Source organism: Salvelinus fontinalis, chromosome 20 (assembly GCF_029448725.1).
Source record: "Salvelinus fontinalis isolate EN_2023a chromosome 20, ASM2944872v1, whole genome shotgun sequence".
Taxonomy (NCBI): domain Eukaryota; kingdom Metazoa; phylum Chordata; class Actinopteri; order Salmoniformes; family Salmonidae; genus Salvelinus; species Salvelinus fontinalis.
In genome coordinates this window covers 2,532,864-2,559,305 of record NC_074684.1, presented here as the reverse complement: position 1 = coordinate 2,559,305, position 26,442 = coordinate 2,532,864, and the positions used below count along the sequence as shown (strand labels likewise).

The 26,442-nt window shown below is 41.2% G+C and overlaps 2 protein-coding genes across 2 annotated transcripts in view; one reads left to right on the top strand and one right to left on the bottom strand.

Moving 5' to 3' along the window:
- The window catches only part of LOC129817151 (uronyl 2-sulfotransferase-like), a 173,391-nt gene extending 156,838 nt beyond the window's left edge, over window positions 1-16,553 (top strand). The window contains exons 6-8 of the mRNA XM_055872100.1: window positions 3,077-3,174; window positions 3,383-3,540; window positions 14,880-16,553. Coding sequence (XP_055728075.1) covers window positions 3,077-3,174; window positions 3,383-3,540; window positions 14,880-15,172 — 549 coding nt within the window. The 3' untranslated portion in view covers window positions 15,173-16,553. The remainder of the gene's footprint in view (window positions 1-3,076; window positions 3,175-3,382; window positions 3,541-14,879) is intronic.
- Window positions 16,554-20,655: 4,102 nt separating this feature from the next.
- LOC129817150 (solute carrier family 22 member 16-like) overlaps window positions 20,656-26,442 on the bottom strand; it is a 56,292-nt gene continuing 50,505 nt past the window's right edge. The window contains exons 6-8 of the mRNA XM_055872099.1: window positions 24,879-24,988; window positions 24,647-24,746; window positions 20,656-24,480 (exon numbers count right to left, since the gene is read on the bottom strand). Of these exons, the coding sequence (XP_055728074.1) occupies window positions 24,313-24,480; window positions 24,647-24,746; window positions 24,879-24,988 (378 nt within the window). The 3' untranslated portion in view covers window positions 20,656-24,312. The remainder of the gene's footprint in view (window positions 24,481-24,646; window positions 24,747-24,878; window positions 24,989-26,442) is intronic.

The window sequence follows — 26,442 nt, the reverse complement described above, 5'->3', positions numbered from 1 at the left end:
TCTGCCGGGGCAGACCCAGCAGTTGTCCGTGTATAGCCGTATATAAAGACAAGTTATATTTGCATGATTTAGCATAATTCATTAATCATTACTGTTTTTTTTTCATTCATGTGACGACCAATACTGTTTCATGACATGTGACAGACCAACACCTCACAAGGCTTCTTTCTCTCTATGCTTAGACCTTGAAACTGAGATATCTCTAGTTCGTTTTTCAAAACAAGATCTACCAAATTGCAGCTACTGAGAGTGAGGATTTGTACAGTCAGCCACTTGCGTAAACACAGAAATTGGTTATTTAGAAAAGCACATGAATAGAACACAGAAATTAGTTAAGAATAGCACAAGCATTAACATTGTTAAAAATTCCTCCTGTTTGCTGCCACTGGAATTTTCAGAGGCCATTTCATAGACACAGCAGAGTCAGATAATTAATAGATGACGTTCATTCCTTTATCCTGAGAGAGACAGACAGCGGTCTTAGCCAAAGGGTCTCTTGACAGTAACACAATGCTTGTGTGTTCTGCCAGTGTTCTGGGTTCTATTCAGTTCTTGTCGTTCATTTGAAGCCTCTTCCAGTTGTTCTGCTGGCTGTTGTCAGTGAACATGTAGGTACTAGGGATGCACAATATATCGGTGAACATATCGGAATGGCCGATATTAGCTAAAAATGGCAACATCGGTATCGGCCCGATGTCTAGTTTAACGCCGATGTTAAAAACCGATGTCAAAGCTGACGTGCATATAACGTATAACGTAGGTACATGACGTAATGACGCCACGTAAAATTTAGCGCTAAACGTGCATCACAGCTTTCCGAACCTAGCCCACAATGTCTGCTGTGTGGATCGAGCAGTCAACAAGTCAAGCAGTCATTTGAAAGAGCAAGAACATTTCAGCGAGACAACTCAGGCGAAATCCATTAACGCCAAGATAATGGAATTCATTGACCTTGACAATCAACCGTTCTCTGTCGTGGGTGAAGTTTGCTTTCGACCGACTGGTCGAGCACCGTTACACAGTGCCCTACCGGAGTTACACAGTAATAGCGTCACTGCTATTAGCTTCACGATATAGATACTATGGAATGTGGTTGGGTCTTTCGCGTGTCAAAATTGATACACACTAACACTGTCTTATAAATTAGGGTTATTTTAGATGATGACTCCAAGATTATGTCGTTTTACTTTGTTTTTGGGGAAGAACATTGTTTGCATCCATGAGCTTTTTTTTATGACCAGCACTGTAGGTGCGCGAGACAACGGTACCAGCGTCATAGCATACGTATCGATGAATCTTTGTGCCTTATGAAATACGAGTGATAGTGTAATAACTACTGAACTGAACGCATTCAAATATGTGACATGCAGTCATATTCAGGTCCTGATTGGTCAACAAGCTTATTCGACACGTCAAATAGTGTTATTTGACACGTATCTTTTTGGACACGCAAAGACCCAAATGGCGTTCCATAGAAATCCTGAGAATATTGCTTCCTGTGTTAACAGGTCAGTCAGTCCGAGAGGCTTATGGCCCACTGGTGGGCTACTGAAGAAATGAAATACTCTAAAACTATCATCGACAAAGACAGGAATAGACGGGTGTCTTTTTCTGTCATATTGCGTTGACTGCAGGGTTTGTGGGTTTAAGACAAAATGTATTATGTTTTTTGGTGGGAGGATTCGAGAGTTTTAAAAATTAAAGAGGGGGGGGAAGCGTAAGAATGAGCTTGGTCTGGTCTCAAAGCCCCAGTACATCTAGGTTTTATAGCGCTTCCGTTAGTGTTACATCATCGTGGCTTGGCCCCAGTCTGTCCCTGTGTGAATACAGGTGTCCACTCAAAGCTAATGAATGATTAATGAAGCTGATATGTCATGTTTCCTGCAAGGTCTGTGTCATGGGTTTTGATCTGACTGTACACCAGGTGTCCCAGTATCATTAACACCACAAGAACCCCAGACAGGACCAGAGCTGGGTGAGAGGTTGTAGTGTTTAACCCATTACTTCCTGCAACCCCCCGCTCGTTCTGGGCCCCGAGAACACAAGGCCTGGGCCTCTGGTTCTCATTCTCTCTGTCTGGGTGTTTCTGGCTTAGCTTACCCTCTGTGGTGAGGCGCCTAGGCTCCCGCTGTTAACTTGACAAATTGCAGTTTTCCAAGCAAAGCAGAGGACATTCTCACCGATCAGCATGTAGGCCACAGTGAAATAAACCAACAGAACACTCACACAAAAGACCTCCTGCTTTTTAAAATGATCAACACCCTTTTACCTGTACAGATTGGTACCTGGTTCAACTGAGAAACATTTTTTAAATGTTTTTATGTGTGTGTGTGTTTTTGAGTGTTGTGTTGTCCAGGTCCTGTTGCCGTCTATAAAGCTTACGTCACCTGACATGGGTTTAAACTCTTGTGTTTGTAGCAGAAAGAAAGAGAGAAAATGGCTGACTTCACTCCTTTATGTGTTTCTAATCTTTCTCGTTCTTTTTTAAAATTTGGTCTCAGTGGGCCTCCCTCGTTCAGTCCACTGGTTAAACAGAGAAGTGGTTTAGTGTTTCACTGCTACACTCCAGTGGCTCCCATTTTTTCACTGAGGCGGTGAGTTATTTTGACAGGAGGGAGAGAGGATGGGGGAATTGGATTGGGATGTTAGTAACATGGCCAACATAATGTGGCTAGCTGAGGAGACCAAAGGTTGCCATCGTTTCTGTTTGATTGGTCTGCATTACTAGTCAGTTAACTGTCATCATTCTGGACATATAATAATAGCATCAACCTCTAACTACATTTTGCTCTTGAGGTAACCTACACTCCCAGATGAGCTGATATCTGAATTGTAACCTTGTGGATATGAAGCTGCATGTCTTATTTTTAGGCTGTCAGAAAGTGGTTTGGAGCTAGACTGTCTTTACCAATGATAACCACGAGAAAAGCAGTACGAGTTCCTAAGAGAGAAAAATACTTGGTGAAGGGTTCCCCCTAGTGAGAGTAATGTAGAGTTATAGTAAAGCTGGAGATGGTTGTCTGACTTTCTGATTGTGTTTCTGATTGGCTGTCTCTTCTGTCTCCCTCCTGTCCAGGACATCAATGTCTGCATCCTGGAGAATTACCCAGAATGTTCCAACCCCAGACTCTTCTACATCATCCCTTATTTCTGTGGACAGCACCCACAGTGCAGGTAAGACGATCTGTATTGCATCAGAGAATCAGGCTCCAAATTTGGAGTCATGACATTTTATAATAGTCACACATTGTCCTGGCTGGTATTCATATTTTTGCGACTGATAATGTTTACTACATTATTAGTGGTATTAGAATTATCATTGGTTATCATTTCCTCTGGGTTGACAGATATTTTCTTCTGACTGTTGTTCTGTGTGTTTCAGAGAGCCGGGAGTATGGGCTCTGGAGAGGGCCAAACAGAACGTTCTAGAAAACTTTCTTATCGTGGGGATCCTAGAGGAGCTGGAAGATGTCCTGCTCCTTTTAGAGAGACTGTTACCTCACTACTTTACTGACGTACTCAACATTTACAAGAGCCCAGGTACACACGCAAGCACACCCTGGCCTGTGAACACCATGTTACACTCCGTTTAAATAATTCACATTTTAAAATAATAGTTCACTCCAAAATCAAAGTTTGTCAGAAGTTTCTTTTCATACCTCCAAAATGGTCTACAGCATTAGACGGCATTAGAAGAAAGGATAATTAGCGAAATACTACATCTTCAAATATAAGGAACTGGAACACAAAAGTACTCAATCAACATGGGTGATAAAACATAAAAGGTAAAACACAGAGGACATAGAAGGCGCAGTACGTGTGAATGTATTGTGATGAAAGGTGGGGGGGTTTGGTGTTTGGAAAAATGTGGAGTTAAGTGAGAAAAAGGATAGGGGTTGCCGACCCCAGAGCCCATGTGTGTTTGTGAGCAGGGGTTGTGAGAGAGAGCTTTCAATTTTGTGCAGATATGGGATATACATTTTAAAATAAATTATTCATATTTATTTATTTACTGTCCTATGATGATGGAATGGTCCCCAACTCTATACCTCAGACACCCACCTGAGTGACCCATACACTAAGGAGAAGTCCTTATTTGTTTTGATGGGCCTACTGTAAGTAGCCTATATGCAGCAAAATCAGAAGATGAATGTGGTCAGAGACCTACTAAAGCAGCACTGCCCCCTCAAGATTCTGAGCCTGCCTGGCAGAGTTGGTCTTACAGTACAAAGTCACAGCCCCCTGATGGGAGAGCATAATATGCAAGGAAATTCTCAAAGCTGCTAAGGAGAACCTTGACGACCTTATACCTAGCCAATGGGGATTCTGGTGGGGTGCCCCCACCCAGGTAGTGGCAGTGCTGGGAACACTAGCTGCAGTAACCCATGGGGAGGGGGTCACACTCCGACAATCAGAGAGGGGGCATATTATTGTGGACCCGTTGGCACAAAATCATCAAAGGTCTGACTGCACCGAGATGCTTGGGAATATGGTCACAACGGGGGACCACGTGTGGGTGTTTCAGGGGAAGGTGGTGGATCTGGTCTCCATCACCTAGGACTTGACAATGGTTAATCAAAGCTCCCCATTTTTGCCTGTTTTTGTTTACTTCTGCATGCCTTCTCATACAGCTGCAACTGTATATGCATTGGTAAATCAAGTTCTTCCTTGAGTTGGGCTCTGGGATGGAACAACTCTTGAGCATCTGAGTTCATGGTTGTTTGTAGGGGAAAGGGGTTGAGAATGTATGAGTGCGTGTGTCCCACAACTGTTGCTAGGGAGTAAAGATGTTGGGGACAATATAAGATGAATCACAATAATTGTTTGCTAAAAAAATAATTGCTTGCCAAAATGTAAGGTTACAATCCTTTGCATGTACTACCTACGTTACAAATATGAATTGTTAATTATAGAAATTAAGATGAGCAGGATTTATTTATTTATATATAATATGAATTGCTATATATCATACAAATTGAGATGAGGGAGATGGAAATGCTTTTGGCTGGATGGGTAGATTTAGAACTGCTATTTCATTATGGTAAATGGTGAAATAAGTATTGTCAGTTATAATTGCAATGGCTTAGCAGATAATAAGAAAAGACGGTCAGTATTTACCTGGCTAAAAGATAAGGATTATAATAGCTATTGTTTACAGGAAACCAATTCAACTATTTTAGATTAAGTTGTGTGGAGAAGGACAGTGGGTGTTGAATGTATTTCTCCCATGGGCAAAGAAATTCAAAAGGGGTGATGATATTAATTAACAGTTACAGACGAGCCACTCTTCTTTGAAAATATATATAATAATTGATCAACCCCACAAGCAATACGAGACTATTATTATGGTGGGAGATTATAATACGGTTTTAAATTGCTCTATGGACCGTGAAGGAAATCACACTACAAACTATCATCCTCATGAATGTCATGGATTAATGGATACAGTTGAAGTCGGAAGTTTACATACACCTTCTCCAAATACATTTAAACTCAGTTTTTCACAATTCCTGACATTTAATCCTAGTAGAAATTCCCTGTCTTAGGTCAGTTAGGATCACCACTTTATTTTAAGAATGTGAAATGTCAGAATAATAGTAGAGAGAATGATTTATTTCAGCTTATTTCTTTCATCACATTCCCAGTGGGTCATTAGTTTACATCGACTCAATTAGTATTTGGTAGCATTGCCTTTAAATTGTTTAACTCAGGTCAAACGTATCGGGTAGCCTTCCCTCAAGCTTCCCACAATAAATTGGGTGAATTTTGGCCCATTCCTCCTGATAGAGCTGTTGTAACTGAGTCAGGTTTGTAGGCCTCGTTGCACGCACACACTTTTTCAGTTCTGCCCACAAATTTTCAATAGGATTGAGGTCAGGGCTTTGTGATGGACACTCCAATACCTTGACTTTGTTGTCATTAAGCCATTTTGCCACAACTTTGGAAGTATGCTTTGGGTCATTGTCCATTTGGAAGATCCATTTGCGACCAAGCTTTAACTTCTTGACTGATATCTTGAGATGTTTCTTCAATATATCCACATATTTTTCACATGATGCCATCTATTTTGGGAAGTGCACCAGTCCCTCCTGAAGCAAAGCACCCCCACAACATGATGTTGCCACTCCTGTGCTTCACGTTTGGGATGGTGTTATTCGGCTTGCAAGCCTCCCCCTTTTTTCCCCCAAACATAACGATGGTCATTATGGTCAAACAGTTCTATTTTTGTTTCATCAGACCAGAGGACATTTCTCCAAAAAGTACGATATTTGTCCCCATGTGCAGTTGCAAACCATGGTGTGGCTTTTTTATGGCGGTTTTGGAGCAGTGTTGTTTTACTGTGGATATAGATACTTTTGTACCTGTTTCCTCCAGCATCTTCACAAAGTCCTTTGCTGTTGTTCTGGGATTGATTTGCACTTTTCGCACCAAAGTACGTTCATCTCTAGGAGACAGAACGCGTCTCCTTCCTGAGCAGTATGACGGTTGTGTGGTCCCATGGTGTTCATACTTGCGTACTATTGTTTGTACAGATGAACGTGGTACCTTCAGGCGCTTGGAAATTGCTCCCAAGGATGAACCAGACTTGTGGACGTCTACAAAAAACAATTCTGAGGTCTTGGCTGATTTCTTTTGATTTTCCCATGATGTCAAGCAAAGAGGCACTGAGTTTGAAGGTAGGCCTTGAAATATCCTGACCTAGTGAGATATACATGGCGGGGGCTCAATCAAGCTAGTCGTTTTGATTATGTCATTCTCTCTGGCACCAAAAGTTTAAAAAGTGTTGATAGGGGACAGAATGCGTTCGGACCATCACATAATTCGCATATTGATATTATCGCATATTATTGCATATTACTCTAACAAAATTTCCACGTGTGCGAGGATATTGGAAATTTTATTAAAACCTATTGGATAATAACTTGTTTTACTAGGACAGAAGAATTTACAACTGACTTTTTCCTGACATTTTATAGATCCCCTTATTGTATGGGACACTTTTAAATGTGCCTTTAGAGGCCATGCAATTCAGTACTCATCTCTAAAACAAAAGCAATTTAGGTCAAGTCCATATTAACAAAGGAAATGGAAGGAATAATTGTACAGTTAGATAGCAATAACAACTGTACCATAGAGGCTCAGAACAAGTTAAAGCAAAAACCAAAAGAAATGGAGGAACTTATTCAAGAAAGATCTAGTGTAATATATTATTCTTTTTAAAGCAAACTGTATGTTATTTGGGGAAAAATGCACCAAATTATAATTTTTTATCTTCAACATAGAAATGCTACCAAAAATAATTTACTGAAACCTTTACTCATGATTCACCAAATTATATTTTGAAAGAGGAAGTATAGTACTTTAAGCATATATTTTCATTTCACTCTCCTCCATCTCCACTAACCGAAGCTAATTGTATAGATTTTTTCCCTGTTAATAATGTAAAATTAACAGCTGTACAGAAAGATTACAAAGGAGGAACTTATTGATGCAATTAAAGCCTTTAAGCCCGGGAAATCTCCAGGGCTGGGTGGCATACCAGTGGAGGTGTACCAAACCTTTGTTGATATACTTAGAGGACCGTTAATAGTATGTTTTAGCCACTCCTATATAAATGGTAGATTATCGGACACTCAACAAGAAGGTCTGATATCATTAGTACTGAAACAGGATCCAAGTGGTAAATATAAAGATCCAGTCAATTTAAAAAAATTGGAGGCCTCTTACACTTCAGTGTTGTGATGGAAAAATTCTAGCAAAATGCTTAGCACATAGAATTAAAAAGGTTTTGTCAGATATTATTCATCCTAACCAGACAGGTTTTTTTTACATGGATGATACATTGAAGATAATATAAGGCTGAAACAACAGAACACTATGAAATATCTGCGAAGCCAGGCCTGGTATTCATAGCTGACTTTGAAAAGGCATTTAATAAAGTACGACTGGAGTTTATATATAAATGCCTGGAATATTTCAATTTTGGAGAATCTCTTATAAAATGTGTTAAAGTTATGTATAGTAACCCTAGGTGTAAAATAGTAAATAATGGCTACACCTCAAAAAGTTTTCAACTGTCAAGAGGAGTAAAACAAGGTTGTCCACTATCGGCACATCTATTTATTATTTCCATTGAAATGTTAGCTGTTAAAATCAGATCCAACAATAATATTAAGGGATTAGAAATCCAGGGCTTAAAAACAAAGGTGTCATTGTACGCTGATGATTCATGTTTTCTTTTAAATCCACAAAAAATTGAATCCCTCCACAGCCTCAGAGGATCTAGATACTTTTTCTAACCTCTCTGGATTAAAACCACATGATGATAAGTGTACTATATTATGCATTGGATCAGTAAAAAATACAACTTTTACATTACCGTGTAGTTTACCAATAAAATGATCTGACGGTGATGTGGACAGACTCAGTCTACGTATCCCGAAATAAATAAATAATCTCACTGCAATACATTTTAATAGAAAGTTATCAAAAATAGATAAGATCTTGCTACCCTGGAAAGGAAAAGACATGTCTCTTTGGGGAAAAATCACCCTGATTAACTCTTTAGTTATATCACAGTTTACCTATTTGCTTATGGTTTTGCCTACTGGGGAAAAAAGTCACCCTGATTAACTCTTCAAACATATCACTATTTGCTTATGGTTTTGCCTACACCTAGCGAACTGTTTTTTAAATTATTCAATTTTATTTGGAATGGCAAGGCAGACAAAATTAAAAGGGCCTATTTATATAATGAATATGATTTCAGAGGGCAGAAATGATTAAATATTAAAGCATTAGACCTCTCACTAAAGGCGTCAGTCATACAAAAGTTATACTTAAATCCAAACTGGTTCTCTAGCAAATGAGTAAGAATGTCTCACCCTGTCACTGGTGTAGAGAGGAGTAGGCAGGAGGCAGTCGCAGGTTTAGACCTACTGAATTTATATAAATGTAATTAAATATATTTTTTAAATGTAACCTTTATTTAACTAGGCAAGTCAGTTAGGAACAAATTCTTATTTACAATGAAGGCCTACGGGGGAACAGTGGGTTAACTGCCTTGTTCAGGGGCAGAACGACAGATTTTTACCTTGTCTGCTCAGGGATTCGATCTAGCAACCTTTTGGTTACTGGCCCAATGCTCTAACCACCAGGCTACCTGCCAACCCCCCCTTAAGCACCATAGATCAAAGTGGGACGGAAACCAAAGGCTGTTGTGCTCAAAATATATCTTCATGAACAAAACAGCACAGGGCGAACTAAAAGTGCAAAATGTAAAGTACTCAGGAAATAGTAGGAGAGATTCCACTCAGGAAAACAAGTAACATTTACAGTGACCGACAAAGATAAATGGCAGAGGGAGTGTATATATACAGTGATAGAGTGGGGATTTGAAACTGGTGTGTGTAATGATGATAAGACAAGTCCGGGGTTGATGAGTAAAGGGCGTTTGCCAGCAATAGGTTCGGCAGCAGCTAGAAGGCCGGCAACGCCGAACGCCTGAGCTGGACAGGAGGGGGAGCCAAAGCGAAGGCTGCTGTGACACACCCCATGTTCAAGAATGGGCTTTTTCCCTTTATTCAGATTACAGCCGCTCACTTTCGTTTTTTTGAAAACGAAATCATCTCAAATATCGTTATTTTTTAAACAAGCCATAGAAAGTTAGTTGCAATTTCAGTTTAATCCACCAGAAAAGACAGAACAAATAATACAACAAATATTGTGGTTAAACTCAAATATAGTAATTGATTAAATTATTATTTCTAAAATAAATTAAATGATTTTCGGTAAAAAAAATAAAAAGGTATAATCTTTGTAAATTATATCATAAATAGGACTGGTTGAGTTATGTCACACATGCAGCTAACAACTATATGGAAATGTATGCTCTACCAAAAATACAACCAACTAATTGCAGCATTACCACAAAAATGGAAGAGGCAAGTGGAAGGGGGGAAAAGTAAGGAACTTGTCTGTCGGCCCTGCATTAAAGACCAAAATCGGTCAAAGAAAATGGTGGGGGAAAAAATATATACCCGTTTCAATTAAAGACCCCAAAATTGACAGCTGTGCCATATAGATTGCAAAATAGTTGGGAAGAGATCTTCTATGTACCGATTCCATGGCACACGGTTTATGAATTGACACGCAAAACGACGCCAGATTCAGAACTTAGAATTTTTCTATTTAAATTATTATACAACATTCTTGCAACCAATAGAATGTTATCTATATTGGGATACAAACTTCCCAGCTCTGCACATTTTGTTGCGAGGAGGCAGTGTCATTAGATCATTTATTTTGGTACTGTCCATATGTAGCTCGTTTTTGGTCACAGGTCCAGGAATGGTTGAAGAATTACAACATTTATCTGGCGCTACCGCTGCAGATAGCAATACTGGGTGATTTGAAAAGTCATAGTCAATCGATCAATAGTATAATACAAGTTTTAGCAAAATGTTTATCTTTAAATTATAGTCTGTAGAAACTGAGAATAGAAATGTTCAGAACCTTTGTGAAGCATCACAGCACAGTTGAAAAATATATGGCGGATAGAAATCTGAGATAGGTGAGAGGGGTTGAATGGAGCTGAAGGGTGGGACTAATAACAAGATAACAAACGTAAAATATACTGTCTGTAAAATGTATATATGTTCAGAACTTTTGTGAAATAGCACAGTTAAAAATATATGGCAAATAGAAATCAAACTGGATCTACATCAGAAATAGAGGAAGGACTAAAAACAAACAAAATATAACTATTGTAAAATAGATTGTGTGCGTAAAATGTATATAATATGTATAAACTGGAAGTAGAAACTTACAGTACCAGTCAAAAGTTTGGACACACCTACTCATTCAACAGTTTTTATTTATTGTTACTAGTTTCTACATTGTAGAATAATAGTGAAGACATCAAAACTATGAAATAACACATATGGAATCATGTAGTAATCAAAAAAGTGTACAACAAATCAAAATATATTTTTGATTTTAGGTTCATCCAGGTTATAAGGTGGCTGTGTTGAAGAATCTAAAATATATTTTGATTTGTTTAACACTTTTTTGGTTACTATAGGATTCCATATGTGTTATTTCATAGTTTTTATGTCTTTGCACACTCTTGGCATTCTCTCAACCTGCTTCACCTGGAATGCTTTTCCAGCAGTCTTGAAAGAGTTCCCACATATGCTGAATACTTGTTGGCTGCTTTTCCTTCACTCTCCGGTCCAACTTATCCCAAACCATCTCCGCACGCCCGACTAGCATCACCACCCTGGATGGTTCCGACCTAGAATATGTGGACATCTATAAGTACCTAGGTGTCTGGCTAGACTGCAAACTCTCCTTCCAGACTCATATCAAACATCTCCAATCCAAAATCAAATCGAGAGTCGGCTTTCTATTTCGCAACAAAGCCTCCTTCACTCACGCCGCCAAACTTACCCTAGTAAAACTGACTATCATACCGATCCTCGACTTCGGCGATGTCATCTACAAAATAGCTTCCAATACTCTACTCAGCAAACTGGATGCAGTTTATCACAGTGCCATCCGTTTTGTTACTAAAGCACCTTATACCACCCACCACTGAGACCTGTATGCTCTAGTCGGCTGGCCCTCGCTGCATGTTCGTCGTCAGACCCACTGGCTCCAGGTCATCTACAAGGCTATGCTAGGTAAAGCGCCGCCTTATCTCAGTTCACTGGTCACGATGGCAACATCCACCCGTAGTACGCGCTCCAGCAGGTGTATCTCACTGATCATCCCTAAAGCCAAAACCTCATTTGGCCGCCTTTAATTCCAGTTCTCTGCTGCCTGCGACTGGAACGAATTGCAAAAATCTCTGAAGTTGGAGACTTTTATCTCCCTCAACAACTTTAAACATCTGCTATCTGAGCAGCTAACCGATCGCTGCAGCTGTACATAGTCCATCGGTATATAGCCCACCCAATTTACCTACCTCATCCCCATACTGTTTTCATTTATTTACTTTTCTGCTCTTTTGCACACCAGTATCTCTATTTGCACATGATCATCTGATGATTTATCACCCCAGTGTTAATCTGCTAAATTGTAATTATTCGCTCCTATGGCCTATTTATTGCCTACCTCCTCATGCCTTTTGCACACATTGTATATAGATTCTTTTTCCCCCTACTATGTTATTGACTTGTTTATTGTTTACTCCATGTGTAACTCTGTGTTGTTGTCTGTTCACACTGCTATGCTTTATCTTGGCCAGGTCGCAGTTGCAAATGAGAACTTGTTCTCAACTAGCCTACCTGGTTAAATAAAAATAAAATAAAAAAATAAAATAAATCTCAATTGGGTTGAGGTCGGGATTGTGGAGGCCAGGTCATCTGATGTAGCACTCCATCACAATCCTTCTTGGTGAAATAGCGCCTAAACAGCCTGGAGGTGTCACATGTAATGCACCCCCACACCATCACACCTCCTCTTCCATACTTCACGGTGGGAACCACACAAGTGGAGATCATCCGTTCACCTACTCTGCATTTCACAAAGACACGGTGGTTGGAAACAAAAATCCCGAATTTGGACTCATCAGACCAAAGGACAGATTTCCACCGGTCTAAATGTCCATTACTTGTGTTTTTTGGCATAAGCAAGTCACTTCTTATTGGTGTCCTTTAGTAGTGGTTTCTTTGCAGCAATTCGACCATGAAGGCCTGATTCACACATTCTCCTCTGAACAGTTGATGTTGAACTCTGTGAAGCATTTATTTGGGCAGCATTTTCTGAGGCTGGTGGACTTCTTCTCTGGACTTCTTCTCTGGACTTCTGAACTTCTCTGGACTTCTTCTCTACAGCAGAGGTAACTCTGGGTCTTCCTTTCCTGTGGCGGTCCTCATGAGAGCCAGTTTCATCATAGCGCTTGATGGTTTTTGCGACTGTACTTGAAAAAACTTCTTGAAATTTCCGGATTGACTGACCTTCATGTCTTAGAGTAATGATGGACTGTTGTTTCTTTTTGCTTTTTTGAGCTGTTCTTGACATAATATGGATTTGGTCTTTTACCAAATAGGGCTATCTTCTGTATACCACCCCTACCTTAACTTTTAACAAGGCACACCTGTTAATCGAAATGTATTCCAGGTGACCACCTCATGAAGCTGGTTAAGAGAATGCCAAAGAGTGTGCAAAGCTGTCATCAAGGCAAAGTGTGAAGAATCTCAAAAATAAAATATATTTTGATTTGTTTAACCCTTTTTTGATTACTACGTGATTCCATATGTGTTATTTTATAGTTTTGATGTCTTCACTATTATTCTACAATGCAGGAAATAGTAAAAATAAAGACAAATCCTGCAGTGAGTAGGTGTGTCCAAACTTTTGACTGGTACTGTAAGTGTTTATTGTTTATTAGATTTCTTCAATTAGGTGAGGGGTTGTAGGGTTTGCAGGAAATAATACAATTAAATATATATTTTTAAAAGATGTGTGTGTCTAATATATAATATACATACACACATAGTGCCTTGAAAAACTATTTATCCCCCTTGGTGTATTTCCAATTTTGTTTCAGTCTTAAAGAGATTTGAGACTGGGCAGAGGTTCACCTTCCAGCAGGACAATGACCCTAAGCATACTGCTAAAGCAACACTTGAGTGGTTTAAGGGGAAACCTATACATGTCTTGGAATGGCCTATTCAAAGCCCAGACCTCAATCCAATTGAGAATCTGTGGTATGACTTAAAGATTGCTGTACTCCAGAGGAACCCATCCAACTTGAAGGAGCTGGAGCAGTTTTGCCTTGAAGGGCAAAAATCCCATTGGCTAGATGTGCCAAGCTTATAGAGACCGACTTGTAGCTGTAATTGCTGCAAAAGGTGGCTCTACGAAGTATTGACCTTGGGGGGGGTGAATAGTTATGCACGCTCAGGTTTCAGATTTTTTTTTGTCTTATTTCTTGTTTGTTTCATAATAAAAATATGAAAGTGGTAGGCATGTTCTGCAAATCAAATGATACAAACCCCCCAAAATTTTTATTCCAGGTTGTAGGGCAACAAAATGGGAAAAATGCCAAGGGTGGTGAATTATTTCGCAACCACTGTATGTGTATATATATATATATACTGTACCACTGTATGTGTATATATATATATATATATATATATATATATATATATATATATATATATATATATATATATGCGGGTATGTATATTTAAGCAATAAGGCCCAAGGAGGTGTGGTATATGGCCAATGTACCATGGCTAATGCGTGACACAGCCCTTAGACGTGGTATATTGGCCTTATACCACAAACCCCCCAAAGTGCCTTATTGCTATTATAAACGGGTTACCAACATAATTAGAGCAGTAAAAATAAATATTTTGTCATACCAATGGTATACAGTCTGATATTTATTACATTTTTTATTGAACCTGTAACAAGGCAAGTCAGTTAAGACCAAATTCTTATTTACAATGATGGCCTACACCGGCCAAACCCGGACGGTGCTGGGCCAATTGTGTGCCGCCCAATCACGGCCAGATGTGATACAGCCTGGATTCGAACCAGGGACTGTAGTGACACCTCTTGCACTGAGATGCAGTGCCTTAGACCGCTGCACCATTCGGGATTTAACACAGTTGTCAGCCAATCAGCATTCTGGGCTTGAACCACCCAGTTTATAAATATAAATATATTTTTACCCCAAAAATATATGGGGGATTGGAAGTGATGCAGACAATTACATTGAAAGAAGCTACAATCTATCCACAATATTAAAGCTGATCTAGCCACACAAAAAAACTTTGATGGCTGACAATATGTCTCCTCTTCACATTTTAACCATACATCAGTAACTTCCTGGTCTGTTTCTTTGTCTCCTCCCCTTCCTGCAGACTACATGAAGATGGGGAACATGACTGGCACGGTGCGTAAGCACACACCTACTCTGGAAGCTCTTCAGGTGCTATACCACCGCATGCGCTACGAGTACGACTTCTACAACTTCATCCGAGAGCAGTTCCACCTGATGAAGAAGAAGATTGGGCTCAAGTCGGTCTCCCGACCCACTGCCCACCAGGCCTCCTTCCTAAGAGAGCTGGCCGTCCGAACCCCAGAGCCCCTTGACGAAGACGAGGAGCTGGAGACCGACCTCGATGATGCCAACAGCTGGTTCGTCCAGCCCTGACAGTTCCCGTGGCGACTGAAGACTTTACCAGCGGCTGGTTGGCTGGAGGTGGCAATGAGAAGGGGGCGGGGAATACGCCCTGTCTGTCAGCATTCCCAGGAGGACGATTGGTTGGGGGTGTGTGGATCCTGTTGCCCGTTTTTTTGCGGGTTCCATTTTCCGTTTGGCTCGGACTCTCTGCTCACGGCTGAGGACCTTGGGAGTGGGCGGATGGTTGGATGGATGGACTAACTGCCATATTTAAAGATTGACTAGAATAATGGGATCTTTAAAAATATAACTTTGGTTGTTTTAAGGTTTGATTGGACTTGGTTTAGCTCAAATGTGACAGTGTCTATGGATAACAGAGTCAGTTGACTTTGCTTAACAGATGTCGAAATGATATAAGACGGTCAAATGGCAAGAAGAGCACCCAACTATGAATTCAGAGAATTCCATATGTGTGCCTATGTTTGGATTTGACATTTGTCAAACTGACAATATATGAAGATGTGTTGAATATTTTGGGACATAATTAGGGAAATATTGAGGAAATATTATGTTGATTGGTGAAAATGTATGTTTGTCCTCAATTGTCGATGATTCCATAAGACAGAGCATTAATGTTTGACATCCTACAACAACAACAAAAACAACACTCAAATAAAAATATATTTTTTAAAGATAGAGCTGAAGGATGAAACATTTTAATCCAAAGCTTTACCTGAACTCACCAAAAGAAATAGCCATTGGTTAAGTCTTAACACACCGCACTTCATCTTATTTGATGTGGTTCAACTTCAGATGTCTACTTTGTTTTCTCTGTCTCCAAACTCTCTCCTGACTCAGTTCCACAGTATTTCATAGTGCAGCCATGGTTTTACACTTTGGACATTTTAGATAACTCAACATCCAGATAATGAATGGCCACAACAACAAGCTATTACCTAGCATTAGTACCTACAGTATGCCATACGACATGCCAATCTAATATACAGATTGTGTTAAGGCCTATGTAGTCATTGTCATTGTCTTCCGTGTGGATTTTCTTTTTGACAGTTTAATTTATTATTATTACTATTATGTATTCATTTGCATTCCAGATAAGATTCTCAGGAAAAAAAAGGTTTCTTACAAAGCTTTGTACTTTTAGGATTCTTACAACTATCTAGTTATTCATACTATCTAAAGATGAGTCAAAGGTCCAAAATAAAATATGAACAGCTTAAGGAAATGGCTAAACTGTTTTACAATGAATGGAATCCATGTATTTCAATCTCCTCAGACAGTTTTCAAAATAAAAGCCTAACAATTGCAGCTGCTGTCTGTGCTTTCCCTCTCGTTCTTAATGAAACAACAAAGAAGTGCTAACCTATTGTTTTCCAATTCGAGGGGATACATTTAATGTACATTTACCCACCTATCTCTGGATCCATGAAAGAAATGCAGCCTCTGTTATGTGCTAACAACATGATGAACCAGAAGTACTCGGTTATTCCGGTGTAAGTGCTGTTCCAGTTCCACCTGATTAAGAAGAAAATTGGCCTCAAGTCGGTCTCCCGACCCCCTGCCCACCAGCCCTCCTTCCTGAGAGTAAAGGCCCAGTCTTCAACACCCCAGAGACCCTGAAGAAGGATGACCAAGACCCCAACAGCTGGTTGGTTACTCTAGGAAAAGATGACTCAACCATTGAGCAATGATCAAATCCGGAAAGAAAAGTTTACGTCAGAACACTGTCAGTTTCCATTGACACTAACTGATAACCGCCATTGTCGCTATTTTGGAGTCGGAAGCTTACTCCTCCATCAGATGTCACTGTGAATCTCTCGGGTGCCCTGAGAACTGCTGATATGGACAGGGGATGAGATTGGCTGGACGTGGTGTGATGAGGGGGCGTTTGCATTACAATCACAGAAGTAAGATTAGCCAACGCTAATCCCAACTTCAGGGGGAAATTAGAGACATGGATAGAGGGTTTGTGGGGGGGGGTTGAAGGGATGAAGGAATTGGTGTGTTGAGAAGAAGACCAGGAGTTGGCCCACAGAGAAATCAGCTCGCTTCCATGCATTTGAGTGTAGCTCCCACGTTGACCAGCAGATGGCGGCATCTCCAGTTCAGCTTGACTGACAGGTCACCCAAGACTTCAACGCTCTAGGTCTCCTCTGGTGAACTCTGAAGACATTGTCCATATGGAAAATGAATATGAAGTAGCTAGTCCACTATATCAAAACTCCACAAACAATGTCCATATGAAAAATATAGTGAATATGGGTTTTAATGTGTGTCGCATACAACAGCCTTCTTGTCTATGGGCCCTTTATTTCCACAGAACAGTGGTCACATTTGGCGGGAATATGGAGGTCAAGGACATAGGATTGTTTTGGGATCAGTGCCAATAAAATACCAATGAAATTGACAGGGAACCTAGTTTGTTCCTGTTTTGGAATAATGACTTAATGAGGCTCTCTGCACATCCACACTGCCTGTCAGACACTGCATAATGGGACCAATTTATTCCTGTTACTGCGTTATGTGGACATGTCACCATGGGTGTGTGCGTGCCTGCGTTTGTTCACGGGTGTGTGTGGGTGGGTGTGTGTATGCTTGTGTCAGTATGCTAGTCTAAGAGGGGTATCCTACGAAGCGAGCTCGATCTACTTAGGGTTTTCTGAAGCTAGTCAGCTTCAGTTGGCTTCACATTCCTATCCGGCTTCATCTGCACTATGACGGTGGGTATTGCTCGTCCACCTGCCGCTAACTCTAGCAGGCGTATAACTGTCACACATGGCTAGTCGAACGCCAAACTCTTCATTGAGACAATCCTGAAACATCAATCGATGGGCGAGTCAGTGCCACATTTTGTGCCAAAATCAAAATGAAATAGTAGTTATCTTGCATATTCAGCAGGCTATGTTGTGAAATAGGATTTTAGAAGTGCTGTCTTTACACGTTAATGCCGCGTTGGTGTGCTTATCAATGCACAAATACCTGTTTTCCCATTCCTATTGATCATAGAAAAGTTTTACATTGCTTGAAGTTTAAAATGCATTCTGTATGTGTAATGTGATATATTTCAACATTACTGTTTTTTTAACAACAAAAAAAGTATTTGATTAACCAAATATTTAATCAGTCGTCTTCCTCAAATAGGGGGATGATGATGCAATGTTTGCAAGAGGGAGGGAATCTGATTTCACTGGTCCTCAACTCGTTGCTCAGTCATTTAATTCAGGGTGGAGTTAGCCGTGAGTTAGCCTGCCCCTGAGCAGGTTCGTTCTGAAGGATTCGTTTCCATAGAAATTTACCTGGATAAAGGTGAGCCACTTTCGTATGACCGGTTATCCCGAGTTGCCCAAAGTGCTAACTCCTCAAACCTTTGCTAACTCCTCAAACCTGCTTCGTAGCATACCCATAAGGTCAGTATGCCGTAGATCAAATGAGCCTGACTTAGGTATTTATGTTGCTGCTATTTCTGTTACATACTGCTCCTCACACACACATTCCTCTCCCTCTCTCTTTCTCCCACCGGGGCCCATGCACGAGCTCATCACTCTTTCTCAGAAACCAGCAAGCGCTGGTTTCCTTCTCTTTCTCTCCCACCCTCTTTTCATGACCCTTCGCTCTGTCACAAGCCTCACTGCATAGGGTCTAATGGTGACCAGGCTATGTATAGGTCACCACTACAAAGCCTACCAGTGATAGCATAAAATGTGTGTGTACATGTGAAGTCTGTATCAGTCAATGTGTCTGGTAGAGACACATACACCACAGATACTTGGGAAGCTAATACTTGAGCAATCCAGATGAACACACTGACTACTGTGTTTGAGGTAGTGTGTTTGTGGCTGTGGTGTAGAAGATGGAGCTGGCAGTGAAGACTCCCTTCTCCTCCCCTCTCCAGCAGCGAATGGAAAGCTGTGTGTGTCGATGGGCTGGTCCTGGGCTCACTCCGCACACACATAAACTCTGTATACACACTCTGTCCTCCACACACATAATAAAAAATTAAAGGCACGAGCTGGCGCACACCAGTGGCAGTCGATGTCAATTTTTTTTTATGTTCCTCATTTCTATTACAGCATATTGGATGACTGTCATTCATATTCCATTCACCCAGCTCAATGTAACATCGATGGGTTTGGACTACTTACTACATAATACCCACATTTTACCTATACCCATCATGAGGTTGCTACAACCTAGCCTACTAATGAAAGTGTAAAATGTAGGTGCACGGGGTCGAGAGAAATTAGAGTAATCAAGGTGACAGACAGTGACACATTCAACACCGCTTGCCTGCATCTAGCTGATGTAGGGTGTAATCATTAGTCCAACAGTTGCAAATGTGAGTTTCTACTGGACAAATTCCGGTATGTTTATCTCTGTTTTGTTCCGTTTGAGAAATGTTTTTGTGCTGGGGAAGAGAAGCTTTCTCTTTTGGAGCTGTGAGATTATATAGAATACAGTATAAAGGCTTTATGAACACATTTTATTTAACTAGGTAAGTCAGTTAAGAACAAATTTTTATTTACAATGACAGCCTACCAGGGAACAGTGGGTTAACTGCCTTGTTCAGGGGCAGAATGACCAATTTGTACCTTGTCAGCTTGGGGATTTGACCCAGCAACCTTTCTGTTACTGGCCCAATGCTCTAACCACTAGGCTACCTGCTACCCAAAGGACAATAAGAAGTCTAGAAACCTAGCTACCTGAATGAACCAGGAGAAAGGCCACAATATTTGTTAGACATCTCCTTTTAATTTCCCTTCCAATGAAAAATGTTAATAATAATACAGAAATACACATTAACAATCAATTCAATGATTGTTAGACTGTTAAAACGAACAAAAAACAGATGACAATTGCATCAGTTGCTTTTTTTGATTTTGTTTTATAGATTTCCAATGTCACGATACCAAATATCAGAGCCGTGTGTGTTCGTTTACACAGTATATTTCCTGTTTATGTTAAAGAATGGTTTTAAAGCAGATCATAGGGTTCATCGTCACATCTTTGGTCAAAAACATCATGGTAGAAAGAGTCATCAGAACTTTTCAAAACATGAACAAAATCCATTCTGTCTTTTTATAAATACAGCAATGTCTTTCTTCTATCTTTTCATCCAGCAACTATGCTCCCGACACAGAGAAAGAAGTCTACTTGATCCATTTCTGGATGGGAGACTCGAATGTAGCTTACTTCATTTATATTCATGCACACCCACACACACACTCACTTCTTTAAGGTAGTCCATCGCATCAGAACACGCAAAAACAAACACAAGTGCACACGTCGGGACGTCGGGCGATGACATGGAAAGCGTCCACTAGGGGCAACAGTGAGCGCTGTTACCCTCAAGCTGGTTTCGGATTTGCTAGGGAGTCGTGGATGGAGATGGTGGCTGGGAGTACACATCTGCCTCTGGTGCATAAGCATATGCCTCTGGTGCCGAAGGTTGTGTGTTTGAATCTAGCAATAGATTTTCGTTTTTTGAGAGAAAAAAATTCCCGCCTATCCCAAACTTTTCCCCTTACCTTAACCATTAGGAGTTAATACCTAACCTTAAGATTTCTGAGTTAATGCCTAAACTTAACCCTCACCTTAAACATGTGGAGTTAATGCCTAAACCTAACCTTTAGCACTTTGAAATGTAAAGTTTGGAACAACTTCAACATTTGACGTTTGAGAAACATGGATGAAAGTCTAACTCTGACGTGAGACTGTGAGAGCTAGTTGGCACACACAAAGTAAGTGAAGGGTATTATCAAAGGCATCGTAAATTACATGGATTTTTTTTTTTTAACCATCACAGTGATCTAGAGAGAAACAACTACAGATACAGCACATTCTGAAAGTATTCAGACCCCTTGACTTTTTACACATTTTGTTACATTACAGCCTTGTTCTAAAATGGATTATATTGTTATTTTCCCTCATCTACACACAATACCCCATAATGACAAAGCAAAAACAGTTTTTTAGAAATGTTTGCAAATGTATTACGAATAAAAACTGCAATTTCACATTTACATAAGTATTCAGACCCTCTACTCAGTACTTTGTTGAAGCACCTTTGGCAGCAATTACAGCCTCGAGTCTTTTTGGGTATGACGCACCTGTATTTGGGGAGTTTCTCCCATTCTTCTCTGCAGATACTCTCAAGCTCTGTCAGGTTGGATGGGGAGCGTCAGCTATTTTCAGGTCTCTCCAGAGATGTTTGATCAGGTTCAAGTCCAGGCTCTGGCAAGGCCACTCAAGAGACTTGTCCCAAAGCCACTCCTGCATTGTCTTGGTTGTGTGCTTAGGGCCGTTGTCCTGTTGGAAGGTGAACTTTCACCCCAGTCTGAGGTACTGAGCGCTCTAGAGCAGGTTTTCATCAAGGATGTCTCTGTAATTTGCTCTGTTCATCTTTGGCTCAATCCTGACTAGTCTCCCAGTCCTTGCTGCTGAAAACAGACCCACAGCATGATGCTGCCACCAGCATGTTTCACCGTAGGGATGGTGCCAGGTTTCCTCGACGTGACGGTTAGCATTCAGGCCAAAGAGTTCAATCTTGGTTTCATCAAACCAGAGAATCTTGTTTCTCATGGTCTGAGAGTCCTTTATGTGTATTTTTGCAAACTCCAAGCGGGCTGTCATGTGCCTTTTACTGAGGTGTGGCTTGCGTCTGGCCACTCCACCATAAAGGCCTGATTGGTGGAGTACTGCAGAGATGGTTGTCCTTCTGGAAGGTTCTCACATCTCCACAGAGGAACTCTGGAGCTCTGTCAGATTCACCTCCCTCCCTGCCCACCTCCCGATTGCTCAGTTTGGCCAGGCAGCCAGCTCTAGGAAGAATCTTGGTGGTTCCAAACTTCTTCCATTTAAGAATGATGGAAGCCACTGTGTTCTTGAGGACCTTCAATGCTGCAGACATTTTTTGGTACCCTTCCCCAGATCTGTGCCTTGACACAATCCTGTCTTGGAGCTCTACGGACAATTCCTTCGACCTCATGGCTTGGTTTTTGCTCTGACATGCACAGCCAACTGTGGGACCATATATACAGTGGTGAGAACAAGTATTTGATACACTGCTGATTTTGCAGGTTTTCCTACATACAAAGCATGTAGAGGTCTGTCATTTTTTTATCATAGGTACACTTCAACTGTGAGAGACGGAATCTAAAACAAAAATCCACTGGTCTAAAAGAACTGGTCTAAACTCCACTCGCCGTGTTTGGAGGAAGAAGAAGGATGAGTGCAACCCCAAGAATACCATCCCAACCGTGAAGCATGGAGGTGGAAACATCATTCTTTGGGGATGCTTTTCTGCAAAGCGGACAGGACGACTGCACCGTATTGAGGGGAGGATGGATGGGGCCATGTATCGCATGATCTTGGCCAACAACCTCCTTACCTCAGTAAGAGCATTGAAGATGGGTCGTGGCTGGGTCTTCCAGCATGACAACGACCCGAAACACACAGCCAGGGCAACTAAGGAGTGTGCCTCGACACTCCAAGCGGGGGAGCGTCAGTCTCTTCAATGTAAGAAGCATCTCAAAGTCTTTGAGTGGCCTAGCCAGTCTCCAGACCTGAACCCAATAGAAAAACTTTGGAGGGAGCTGAAAGTCCGTATTGCCCAGCGACAGCCCCGAAACCTGATCTGGAAAAGGTCTGTATGGAGGAGTGGGCCAAAATCCCTGCTGCAGTGTGTGCAAACCTGGTCAAGAACTACAGGAAACTTATGATCTCTGTAATTGCAAACAAAGGTTTCTGTACCAAATATTAAGTTCTGCTTTTCTGATGTATCAAATACTTATGTCATGCAATAAAATGCAAATGAATTACTTCAACATCATACAATGTGATTTTCTGGATTTTTGTTTTAGATTCCGTCTCACAGTTGAAGTGTACCTATGATAAAAATGACAGACCTCTACATGCTTTGTAAGTAGGAAAACCTGCAAAATCGGCAGTGTGTCAAATACTTGTTCTCCCCACTGTATACAGGTGTGTGCCTTTCCAAATCATGTCCAATACATTTAATTTACCACAGGTGGACTCCAATCAAGTTGTAGAAACATCTCAAGGATGATCAATGGAAACAGGATGTACCTGAGCTCAATTTCGAGTCTCATAGCAAAGGGTCTGATACTTATGTAAATAAGGTTCCTTTTTTTTTTGTAAAAAAAAAATATCTAAAAACCTGTTTTGCTTTGTCATTATGGGGTATTGTGTGTAGATTGATGAGGATTTTTAGTTTTTTAATCCATTTTAGAATAAGGCTGTAACGTCACAAAATGTGGAAAAAGAGAAGGAGTCTGAATAGTTTCCGAATACACTGTATATTATCACAGTGAGATCCTATGGTGGATGCCCTGAGATAGATTCAGTATAAAGTACTTATAGAAAACACAAACACTATAAACTTTTCTGTCTGTGTGTGTGTGTGTGTTTGTGTGTGTGGACTTCAGATAAACAAAGTACACTTTAAATGACATAACAATAGCATTGTCTGTAACACATAGCCAAAATCAGCTGCACTAGATGATCAATGGACTGAATAGAGGTAACTAAATCACAGTCTCAGTCAGTGTAATATCAAATTTCACACGCACGCACACACACAGGCATGCACGTACGCACACATGCACACACACACACACACTTCCTACATAGAACCTGCACACTCTTTCTTTCTCGCTCCCAATCTCTCACACACACATTCATTAGTGGCTGTGATTGGAAGGCACACGTGACGTGAATGTCGACCATGAGGCTCAGTTCATGTGGCTCTCATCAGGAGACTGAGATGTGCTGAATAAAGGGCCTTCACTTCCCTTCCCTCTGTCTCTGTCTGAACAGCTGCAGCCAAGGAACTCAGAGGTTGGCTGCGGTTGGTTGGCTCAACCAGAGCATACCAGCTCTGAATTTGGCCACTTTGCAGAACAAAATGTAAAAAAACACTTTATTACAAAAGGTCCTACTAAGGTTCCAAATTCGATGTTGTTTGTTTTTGCGGTTGTTTGTTTTGTTGGTTTCTTGGCATCGCTTCCAGTAGTCTCTTTCCTTCTCTCTCTCCTCCACTTCCTACCCCCTCTCTATCCCTGGCCGCCTCCTTCTCTCTGATTGGTGGTGAGGTGTGTCCCTCAGGGCTTGCCGTCCAACTAGTTGCTCTGGATCTAGTTCATCTCCATCCCCTCCTCAGGGTCTTTCTTTCCCTGATCAGGGCTATTCTTCCTGCCTAGAGCCTCAGCCTCCTCCATAGTGCTGGTCAAGGGCTCACCCAGGGTCTCTGGTAACAACAGGGTCAGAACGCCTATTATAAACGCCAGGATCCCCACAATCAGCTATGGGAGAGGAGAGGAATGCAAAGAGAGGAGAAAGGGAACATGTTCGTGGAGGAACTAAAATGTGTCATCATAATCACAATACATGCTCTATCTACAGTGTCTGTCTGTCTGTCTGTCTGTCTGTCTGTCTGTCTGTCTGTCTGTCTGTCTGTCTGTCTGTTACCTGTGGTAGGTATTGCCAGATGTCAGCTAGGTAGACACAGAAAGGGGCCACGATGCTGCCCACACGACACATCATACTGCCACTGCCCACCGCCAGGGACCTGAGGGGAGAACACACACACACACACACACACACACACCACACACACACACACACAGTTCTATCATTGATTGCATCTGTTAGGATACATGAAGAAGGGTTGGATACATAAAGCTGACAGTGTGTACTGTACCTGATGATAGTTGGGTAGAGCTCACAGGTGTAGAGGTAGATGAGGCCAAAGGCTATGGCAATGGCAAACTTCCCTGTCATACTGAGGATGATGACTAGCACCTCAATGTCCTGCAGCCCAGAGGGAGAGGGGTGGGACAGAGTAGAGGAATAGATAGAAGAGAGAGAGAGAAATAAGTTGAAGATAAATAAATAGAAGAGAGAGAGAGAGAGAGAGAGAGAGCAATCAACACCAGTGCACGTCTAAACACTAACAGCCATCTGTTACCTGATTACCCAGGTCCCAGCCAATCACATCACAGCATCAGTCAACAATACGTTATTCGAGCTGGAACACACCATTTCAACATGAGGAAAAACGCTACAATGTCTGATCTTTAAAGTGAGATATTTAGTAGTAACTCTGTGATTGAAAAAACGGTTTGACTTGAAGGTTTGCTTTGCTTTAAGCCCAGTCAAGGAGGGAAGTACAGCACCACCCCTTTCTCTCTCTCCTTCTCCTTCTCACTTCTCTCTGTCTCTGGTATCCTTCCCTGGCTGAGCTAATTGCTCATGTAATTGGAGCTGTGTGGTATGTGACCTACCCCACTCCACAGCAAGCACCCAACACATTGCCTCACATCTGAGCAATTCCATGTGTGCATATGTGTGTGGGCCTGCATACATTCATGTGTTTGTGTGTGTGTGTGTGTAAAAGAGGCTGGGGTTGCAGTAGTACTCCACTCCAGCTCAACCAATCAGACCCAGTGCACCTGCAGGACTATAACTCAGGCTGTTGCCATGCTGCAACAGATCCACAGTAAACTATACTGTTACAGGCCCCTCTCTCTGTTGGCCAGGAGCTCTGGCCTGCAGCTGCTATGGACCATTACTAACAGATACGGAGATCCCTCCCTGCTGATGATGAAAAACAAGTGGCTACTGCTGGAGCAAACCTGTTAAAGCAGAATCCCACCACTTAAACATTTGTGCATGCACACAAGCACACAAAGACATGTTGGCCTTTGTCACATGTAGCCTATAGGGCAGGGATCATCAACTAGATTCATCTGCAGGCCAATTTTTTTCCATGAGCGGTTGGTCAGGGGGACGGAACATAGTTTTCAAATCATTTGTAGACTGAGCCCAAACAGTAAGCAAAGTTTGAAATGATTATGTTTCAGTCAGATATTTGTGATTGTGTACAATAATATCTCTCTATTATGCGTGGGAAAACTTTAGAACAGATTTACAAAAATTAAAATCGCTTGGAGCTGATTTGCTGGTCTTTTATGTCCATCAATAAAAAAAAATGTAAAAAATGTTTGGAGGGACAAATAATAAAATCACCAGCAGGCCAAATTCAGCCTGGTGGGCTGCAGGTTAGGGAACACTGCTTTAGGGTATGACTCCTTGTTGGCCAGGTCTGGTTAATATCAACTCAATGGGTGCGTTCGAGTGGATCACTTTTTTCAAGTCGATGGTCACCTCCTTTCAAAGTGCGTTGCATTATGGGGATATCATTTGTCCGACTTACGTATGTCGACTGCATGAATTCGACAAACCTCATGTGATCAAAGGTCATC